Here is a 10557-nt window from a genome sequence, read left to right as displayed (position 1 = left end):
GACTGCACACCTTAAGCCTTTAGCCTGTGCTAGCATTAGTCCTCCCCACATCAAAGCAGTAGTCAGCCGGGGCCTTTGAGAGGGTAAAGCCGCCTGGGCTCTGGCTGAATGGATGAGGAGTAGGAGCCCCAAGGAGCCGGTCGATGGTATTGAATGAGCTCGCCATCTGTATGTTGGAGTGGAATTCACTCTCCCTTTTGCTCTGTTACACTCTGTAATGTCACCTAGCATACGTGGATTGTCAGAGAATGTTACACTGCAAATCCAGGAAGAGGTGTGAGTGTTCATTTGACTTTTGAGGGGTTCCCCCCGACAACCCCAAACAAGTGCAAATGTAGGGGAGAGATACATCATTCATACTGAAAGAACTATGTTCAAAACCATCTATGTAGAGCGGGCTTCCTTCATCAGGCAACTAACAATTATTCTGATCATACTGATTATTAATATAGTGAACCTTACACCGATTCATAACATAGTGAACTATTAATGTCATAATATTGATTTTGTCGCTTGTCCAGTATGAACACACTACAGACTAACAACTAGTATGTAATATGTAATTGAGACATGTTTGTCTGTCAGTGAGGGCAAACAGGGCTAAGACAGTCATGTGATTGGCTGTCTGCTCATTCAGAAAATCACTTCGCTGTCTCTGGCCTAACTGACTGATTTTATGATATGGAGCTTTTTATGCATTTAATTGTGCCCTTTTGGGTCTACAACCACGAGGACTTGTCACCATGACAAATAGGCCTGTCTTTGTTGTGTAAAATAGGCGGAGTGGCCCTTTAAGTGTGCAAATACTGAAAGATGAGGGAGCAGATATCTGCCCCTTCAGAAGACCACTGCTGTCATTTATTGTAGCCTGAAAACGGTACCACGCTGCAGTGGTGTGCTGTAAACCTGAATCCCTTTTTATTCACCATGAACAGCAGCATTGAGAAAGACATGCAGTAGACTGAGTGGTCCAGTGTAGTGGCCCATGAAATGCCATATCAGAGTTCACATGTAAAACATGTCATCAGTGTCCTTCACCTGATATTTTCTCTCTGTATGTGTGTTAGGTGGTGCAGCTGGAGGAGCTGCTGGCAGTGCGTCACTCTGTGTTTGTGATCGGGAACGCAGGCACGGGAAAGAGTCAGGTGATGAGGTCACTACAACGGACCTATCAGAACATGAAGCGTAGACCTGTGTGGGCGGACCTTAATCCAAAGGCTGTGACTAATGACGAGCTTTTTGGCATCATCAACCCGGCAACCAGAGAGTGGAAAGATGGTGATAACAGAGTCCTGCAGGATGTTTGATCAGTACAAAGTGTGTTTTGACCCTTTTGACCAGAGTCAAATATGCAAATGTGAACTCCTTCCTTCAGGCCTGTTCTCCAATATAATGCGTGAACTGGCCAATGTCAGTCACAACGGACCGAAGTGGATTGTCTTGGATGGAGACATTGACCCGATGTGGATTGAGTCACTCAACACAGTCATGGACGACAACAAGGTGTGAGAGAGTTGATTATGTGTGTGTAAATAAGTATTTTATTCAGTATCTCAATGACAAAGGTTACACATGTTCACTGTTTGTTCCTGAATCAGCATTCAGATTCAGAGTCATCACTGACGTGAGAGAGTAGTAAACTATTTGTTCTGGATGAGAGAATACATGACAGTGTGTGCATGTAATACTAACAGGGAAAAGAGGAGACATAGTCCAGGCAGTGTAGAAGGCATACAGACACACCCTTGTTCAGTCATATCTCCGTAACTGACGTTTCTGTTGTGGAAGCAGAAGAAAACGATCCATGAAAACTTCAGCTACAGTCAAAACCCATTGGTCATATGTACAGCAACACTAAATGCAACAAGGAGAAATATGCATAAACCTACCTGACAGCTTTTGTGCATTATTTAGTGGAATTAATAATTGCCAATAGAAAAAGAACACCATTTATGTTAATACATTTTAGAATCAACAAAACATAAACTTTGCATACATTTTCAATGTTGCTATAGCTGTAAGGAATATGAAATGCCAAGTGTGTTGCCTGTGATCCCGTCTGCAGATGTCGTTTTCAAAGTCATTTGATGAAGCTGAGACTTCTATATTCTGCGGTGCCAGCCCTCTGTAGCCCAGCAATGTTGAATATAGAAGTAAAGTTAATGGCCAGTCAAAGTTAAGAACAGCAGTTTGAACCCCTAGTCCACTGTGTGTACATGTGCTCTCTGTTTCTGTAAGGTGCTGACTCTGGCCAGTAATGAGCGGATCCCTCTGAACCCCACCATGAGGCTGGTGTTTGAGATCAGCCACCTTCGCACTGCGACCCCCGCTACAGTATCTAGAGCAGGTGGTCCTCACTCTTTGTCTTTAATGACAATATTGTTGTATTGTATTTTCAAATGCCTTTGCTGCAAGCCAGGGTTACCAACTGGGCAAAGTGTGCAGTGACTAATTGCTAATTGGCAAGTTTGTTAAAATCTTATTCCAGCATAATGGCGCAGCCATGTATCGGCTGCTTTCTGCTTTCTAATTGGTGTCGGGGGTCAAAGGGGGGGGGGCTCCATTTTAGCCCCAGGGTACTGTAGCCACCAAATGCCTGATATTCCCTGTGTCTCTGTCCAGGAATCTTGTACATAAACCCAGCAGACCTCGGCTGGAACCCGCCGGTGGCCAGCTGGATTGACAGGAGGGAGGTCCAATCAGAGAAGGCCAACCTGACCATACTGTTCGACAAGTACCTCCCCTCTTGCCTGGATGGCCTCAGATCAAGGTAACGCAGCTCTCAGCATCACTGACATTGGACTGACTTAGAAGAACTGGATGCCAACCTGCATTCTATTATTATATTTATATTTATATTTATATTATTAGGACCAGTCTCCTCCTCCAACACCTCCATCACCACTGTCATAAGAGCAGACAGTAAAGGAAGATATAGAGGGGCATTTTGTACTCCTTCTCAAGCAACAAATCCAGAAAAAGCACCACTGTACAATTCCATAATGACACAGAGCTTATAGATAAATCAACAACAATTATTGTCAAAAGAAGCTCTATTTATTCTCTTCAATTCATTCTGTTCAAAATGGAAGCATACTTTATTTTACATGCTGAATGAGAAACCCAAGTCGGCAGTCAGGCTTGAATCCAGTGATGTAATGTGAGTGTCTTTGTTAAGGTTTAAGAAGATCATCCCTATCCCTGAGCAGAGCATGGTCCAGATGCTCTGTTACTTACTGGAGTGTCTGCTGACTCCAGGAAACACCCCGCCGGACTGTGCCAAGGAACTCTATGAGCTCTATTTTGTCTTTGCTGCGGTCTGGGCCTTTGGGGGAGCCATGTTCCAGGACCAGGTACTACGTAGGCCGCTGGCCATGTGAGACGCTTCCTAAGTGGTTGCATAATGGAGAAAGAAATAGGACACAACTATTTGAAGGAGATTTTCTTCTCTTATCATAACTCCTTCCTGAAAGAGTGTTTTGCACTTGCATTATGGGTATTCCTTGGTATAAGTCAAGCCCTAATGGCTCTTATGCAACTTGACTTTGTGTCTCTCTTTATGAAAAGTCATTTGAAAGTTATTTTCAGTTTTTAAAAAGGCAGAGATCTCCATCTGAAAATGAAGTGGACTCATTTCCAGCTCAACAACACACAGGCTGGCTGAATTTAAATCAGCAGGAGAGCCATGGCGAGCAGTTGCTAAGCAATCCAGTTAACGCTGTACAGTAAGTGTGTCCACCTAGGTTATGGGATAAAACTGCTCTCCCCTTGGTACAAATGTACTCCACTTTATTTTCCCATCACAGATGCATTTAAATGCTAAGTGGTTGTATTGACTGGAGTTGGTAGTGAATAGAGGAGACAGGTACCAAGGGGTACCTGGCAGGGAGGAAGGCGAGGAACTACCAACCAGCAGGTGATGAGGCTCCTTCCCCGTCTGAGTCAGACAGATGGATAGATACGCCTAACCATCTCTCATTCTCTACCCTTCAACTGCTGTGGCCATATCTCCATGTATTTGTCCTCTGATTTGTATTCACACCAGTGTAAATCAAACGCACCGATCCATAGCTACTGTATGGGGGAGTGAGAGCAGAGAGGAAGTCATTTTAGAGTATTGACCGTCTGTGTCTCCGTGTGTGTGCTCTGTGTGAGCCTAGCTGGTCGACTACAGAGTGGAGTTCAGCAAGTGGTGGGTGGCCGAGTTCAAAACCATCAAGTTCCCATCCCAGGGCACCGTGCTTGATTACTACATCGACCCTGAGAGCAAGAAGTTTGAACCATGGTCCAAGATGGTGCCCAAGTTTGAGATGGATACACACACACCTCTTCAGGTACGGCAGGTTGTTTCACAGGATTCAAACTTTAGTGGAGTAACACCATTTCATCCCCTGGACTTATTCTTCAATTAAATAACAACTTTAGATTTGATTAATATTTTAAAGCTATACTAATCACTAGTTTCGTGTCAACAATTGGTCAATCACTTTCCATAGATAATACGGTGGAGTTGCTCGCAGTAACACAGTTAGTGACTCGCTGGAGCATTAAGTAGCTTGAGACCCAGATATGTCGGTGTAGACTAAAACATTTCAGCTTTTCTATTTGATGTCTTTGACAAAGTTGTCACATCCAGGAACTTGTGGCATGTTCACTAGAAGACAAAGACATTCATTGATTATTCTGAAAATATTTGGCATATGAATTGATAATCAAAGTAATCATCAGTTGCAGCCCTATAACCCTGTAGTATTGTGCCCATACTGTATGTTTGTATATGTGTGTATATATATATATATATATATTTTGACACTGAACCCCCAGTTGCTCCCCGGGCACTGCAGCCCACTGCTCCTTAATGACTAAGAATGGGTCAAATGCAGAGAAGAATTTACCCACGTGGATCAATACAAGTGTACATTTCTTTTATATATATATATATATATATATGTGTGTGTGTGTGTGTGTGTGTGTGTGTGTGTGTGTGTATGCGCAGGCGTGTCTGGTCCACACTACAGAGACCATTCGAGTTCGTTACTTCATGGACCGTCTCCTTGAACATCGTCGACCCGTCATGTTGGTCGGGAGCGCTGGGACGGGGAAGTCTGTCGTGGTCGGGGACAAACTGGGATCATTGGATGCAGAGAAATACATGATTAAAAATGTCCCCTTTAACTATTACACCACATCTGAGATGCTCCAAGGTAGGAACCGTGCATGGGAAAGATGTTTCTTGGATGAACTCTTCCAGTTCAATCAAATGACTCTCTAACTCTAAACCACGACATACATATTGCTATTCAATCGCTCCTTACATTCCTACTGCTCCTCTCCCACACAGCTGTGCTGGAAAAGCCCCTTGAGAAGAAAGCTGGGCGCAACTACTGCCCTCCAGGCAGCAGGAGGCTGATCTACTTCATAGACGACATGAATATGCCCGAGGTGGATACATATGGAACGGTGCAACCTCACACACTCATACGCCAACACATGGACTACAACCACTGGTAGGCCTATGTTTTGTATACAGTATATGTATGAGCAAACATGAGAACATGTCTGTGCTGTGTAAAGAGGGTGGCATTATGCATACACTGTGCCTCTTGAGGTGATTGTCAGGAAATACCACATCAGCAGTGTTCCTCACTTTGATTGGTTCAAAGATGGACAATTTTAGAGATTTTCTCAACATATTCACACAGAAAAGGATCATTCAGATTATGGGGTGCTAGCAGCTGATCGGTGTAATACCCTAATAATTCTACTGATAATGTCTTTAGTATTCAGTGAGATCCCTGCCTCTGTATTGTATGGTACAACCTTTAAGTCAAAAGTCAAATCTCAGGGCAGGGTTGAAGGGATAGCTGTGCTCGTCTCTCTGACACCGTGAGGCCTTTCTGAACGTGGTTCCACTGCGTCAGACGCAGGCGGACTGGCTTGGACACGGTCCGCCCATTACAGATATGGGAGGAGTTCAGGTATGAAATTGAGAGGAAGGAAGATGCTACTGAGCCACGCCAGCTTAAGTGGGAGCTGAGGCGCCAAATCGGCGTGTGTGTTTGTGTGGTCAGGTGTCTGCAAGACTGTTAAATAATGATTTATTGTCTGTGTGTGTGTGTGTGTGCGTGCGTTCGTTCGGGTGTTTGTGTGCATGCAAGACTGTTAAATAATGATTTCTTTTCTGTGTGTGTGTGTGTGTGTGTGTGTGTGTACTCCCAGGTATGACCGTAATAAGCTGCTTTTGAAGGAAATACACAGTGTTCAATACGTGTCCTGCATGAATCCCACAGCTGGCAGCTTCACCATCAATCCACGGCTACAGGTACACTCACACACATGCACACACACACAGACACACACATATGCACACACACACATATAGGCCTGTGGAGCACTGATACACACACACGCACACACACACACACCTTTTGTACCACACTGGTTATGGAACATCATTTTTTCTCACACCTGGACAGAAAAAGTTCCTCTCACCCCAGAATGAGACTCATCATAAAACACTTCATTCTAACTCACTCAAGACGTCTTGATTTCTCATTCCACTATTGTAACCATCCTCAGTTCACAGAGTACGATGGGAACATATGCCCTTCACGCTGTTTCTTTCTTTCTGCAGCGCTCACGATACATTAAATTAGATTATTATATTGACAAACATTGCACCAAAATGGAGACTTAATCGCAACTTCATATGTTACTTCTGAGGATCTAAATCTAAACAAATGAATCACACAAATATTGTTTTAGTTAGAACAGCTGGTCAATATAGTTTTTAGAAAATGCTACTCAAACAGGAGGGAAATTTGCTTTTGTTGGGGACTATTTTCAGTGAGCGATTAATCCACATTTGGCGCTCTAGTGAGGAGCTTGGTCATAACAAAGCATTACATGAAGACGAAAGATATGGATATTTAGGGCTTTCATACATGAACAGACAATACAGATGGTACAGTGCTGTATTCACTGTGTTCTCTCTCCATACCTACCGCACTCTGATCTACACACACACACTCACACTCACATACTTACACAAAGACACACGTACACACACACACCCACACTCACACACTTACACAAAGGCACCCGTACACACACACACTCACACAGAGGCACACACACAGAGGAACACATATAGATCAGATGAAGAAAGTTCACCTTTAAAACTGAGAACAATGTGACATTTACAAACAGGGCAGCCGTAGTTGTAGCTGATAGATTGCACAGATGATTTGATCCGCTGTGTTCCGACTGAACCAGTGAACCTCAGTGTGAGACGAGAGAGGAGGGAGACTGGAGTTTGAATAAAGAGAGATTGAACAATGTGAAAGCAGCAGGAACAAAGAACTGCTTACATCTTACGTCTTAATATTCATATGGCTCAACTCAAACTGGGACTTATTTAAAACTACTTGTGTCCATAAGTACAAAATAATGTGTGAGTCTGCCTCGTCATTCGGGACCCTGGGCCATGCTACACCCTCCTACCAAATTTCAAGAAGGCGGGGCAAGAAGTTTTTCATTAATCCTCCAACAAACCAAAACAATCACCACATCCTTATTTTTTAACATCGACCTGGAATCGTTATCTTTGCATCATCTGAGAACATTTTCAAAACCCATAACTTTATTGTTTGTGTGCAAAGTGTACCAAACAGTGATAAGAATCAGTTTTGAGGTGCTCCTGTACTTCAGAAGTAACTGACTACATGGAATTTTCTTTCACTTGTTGGTTGCATTTTACAGTGAAACATTTTATCTAGATTAATATTGATGCTGCAATTTCTTTGGTACTGACGTTAAAGTCATAGGGGGTAATGTCCATTTGCATTACTTTTAGGTAGTGGAACAATCCGAGATGTTTTCCACAGGTCAGGGACCGTGCCTGCATCTGTATCCACTGACACATTCACTGTCTTGCATGTGACCCTCAGAAAATAAGCCTCGTCCTAACCTGTCCTCCAAACTGTGTAAACAGACAGTAGTTTGATCAGAAGCTGGGAAGCGATTATAATCAAGTATACAGTACATGATCTTTGACCTGGAATATGGAGCACACATAATTACTTGACTTTAGGATTACGGACCAAACTTCAATATGGTCATATTTGTTTATGCTGTACCTCCCTCCACAGCGCCACTTCTCTGTCTTCGCCCTGTCCTTTCCTGGAGCCGAGGCCTTGAGCACCATCTACACCTCCATCCTGTCTCAGCACTTGAGAGGAGAGGGCTTCACCGGAGCCCTGCAGAAGAGCTGCCCCACCGTGGTCCAGTTAGCCTTGGCCCTGCACCAGCGCATCTCCTCCACCTTCCTCCCCACTGCAGTCAAGTTCCACTACGTCTTCAACCTGCGAGACCTCTCCAACATATTCCAGGTGACAAAGATAGAAAATACGCAAGAAGGATTTATCTACACAGACATTCTTTGAGAAGGATGCCCTTACACAATTAAATGTCAGAAGTTACCTCGAGAAAGTTGTGTGCTTTTTCATATCACTCCCATTTCCATTTCAAACATATTTTTGCCTTAATTCGTTGTTTCTATGGCTCCCATGTGGAAAGAGCCTAGCTTCTGTCACTAATTTCTCATCTAAATTATTATTGATTTAAGAGCTGAAAGCTAGAAATAAGTCTCAAATAAGTGTAACAGAAAATAGAATGGATTTGCACTTCCACGGTGTTAGAGATGATTTAATGTATTTAAATTAATATAATATCAAAATACGGAGGCTGTCAAGGGAGACTCTTCAGGGCAATGTTTCTGTCTAAATCCTCCATGGTATCATGGAGGGCAGGTTCTCTCATTTAACTCACTCCATTGTATAATTAATGCTTTAAGCCACTGAGCTATAGGAACTTTCAGATTTCATAATTCCATCTGTAAGTTTACAAAGTTCTACTATTACACAACGAATAAAATGCATAGGTGTAGTGATATACAATTTACATTCAGCGTTTTAAGGCTGCACTAATTCATATTATTTTACTCTACAATGGATCAAATTATTATATATAATGTAAAAGGAGTAGGTGGTGCCCAGTCCCAGTGGCCCCCCTGAGGCCCCCATCCCTCAACCCTCAGGGAGGCTACAAGGGCTCGACATAGTCTCAATGGGACAGCACTTTGTAGCGACATATCACATTATCATGATGACCCCAAAACAATTGTGGGTTTCTCTTTAATGTTTTTGGACTTCCTGATTTTAACATATTCCAGCCGAGGTATAATAAACAAATAATCAATTTACAATTTTTTGTCAAAACCGCTTCAACAACAAAAATGAGAAAAAATGGTTGATGAATAAACCAGCTGTAGAATATAGCCTCTGCTTGCATTCCTCACGCACTTTTATGTACCATCTTAAATCCTTCATGTTAATGTTTCTGTTAAACTATAATATGCTAGGCTGAACATGTGCCGTCCTCTTTGTTAACCTTTGTTATGCCTCTGAGCTTCCCTTGGAAACCCTGTGTTAAACATCACAACAAACATCACAACAATTGTAACTTCATCAGGCAAAGTCTGCAGACATGTGGACTGATGGAAAGTGTGCATAAAGGCCTCCAAATGTCTGCGAGAGAGCCCCCAAGCACTTGGCGATTTGACAGTGGAACGGCCCTAAACCCTCACAGAGCGTGCCTCAAACATGTGGGATGTGTGGGCATCAAGCCTGAGAGGCTTAAGTAGCAGCTCTGTGAGTACTGTGAGCTAAAGGCTAATGTCAACATGCTAGCAGCTCACAATGACAATGGGGACCTGCCGATGTTTAGCATGCTCACCTCCTTAGTTTAACGCTAGTATACTAAGATTAGCTAATTAGTGTTGAACACAAAGTACAGCTGAGGCTGATGGAAAAGTCAGACCTTTTTGAGGTATTAGATCATAAAGTATTGACTTAATAATAAAGCTAGAGGAAATGTTACAGTGAATACATTTGTTATGTACATTTTCACATTGTACATTAAACCCCAAAGATTTGATGAAAAAGTCCAAATATCACACTTATAGATATAGTTTTGCTTGGTCGAGGTACACATTTTGGTGTGTGAATTAAAACTAAATGCAATAAAGAACAAAGGAAATTAAAAAAACTAAAAATCAGATGAGGAGACTGACACTTTCCTAATAATAGTACATTCAACATTTCCTTCCTGTTATCCACATCATTTGATTGGAACTCTTTTCATCAGGACAACTTGTTGTGTCCTCGTCTCCTGCAACCTTATCTTGATGCGCCAAATCCTAATGTGGGCATAATGGAATAAATTGGTCCCCAGACAATGAATCATAATGTCTTTTCCTTTAATGCCACTATGAGGTTGACACTCATCGTTCAAAGTCAGAAAGAAGATCAGAGCCTGCCTACGTTTAAAACCTCAACAAACCTCACCACCCAGTGCAGAGTGCCACAGTATTCAGCCAGTGTCAGAGCAGACTTATAGAGGCCATAATAATGTGTCTTAAAGTTAAGGGGGTTGGTACACACACTAAATATACAAAGAAATAAGAAAAAAACTACTTTTTTTTTTTTTTTAAAGTTG

General features: G+C 42.5%; 1 protein-coding gene across 1 annotated transcript in view; it reads left to right on the top strand.

The window, feature by feature from the left end:
• The window catches only part of LOC117748529 (dynein heavy chain 9, axonemal-like), a 143871-nt gene that overhangs the window by 58029 nt on the left and 75285 nt on the right, over positions 1–10557 (top strand). The window contains 10 exon segments of the mRNA XM_034558362.1: positions 1068–1278; positions 1376–1503; positions 2239–2347; positions 2623–2770; positions 3179–3353; positions 4161–4334; positions 4997–5204; positions 5342–5507; positions 6220–6322; positions 8151–8390. Coding sequence (XP_034414253.1) covers positions 1068–1278; positions 1376–1503; positions 2239–2347; positions 2623–2770; positions 3179–3353; positions 4161–4334; positions 4997–5204; positions 5342–5507; positions 6220–6322; positions 8151–8390 — 1662 coding nt within the window.

Source organism: Cyclopterus lumpus, chromosome 19, assembly GCF_009769545.1.
Source record: "Cyclopterus lumpus isolate fCycLum1 chromosome 19, fCycLum1.pri, whole genome shotgun sequence".
Lineage (NCBI taxonomy): Eukaryota > Metazoa > Chordata > Actinopteri > Perciformes > Cyclopteridae > Cyclopterus > Cyclopterus lumpus.
This window is presented reverse-complemented; position numbering and strand designations above follow the sequence as displayed.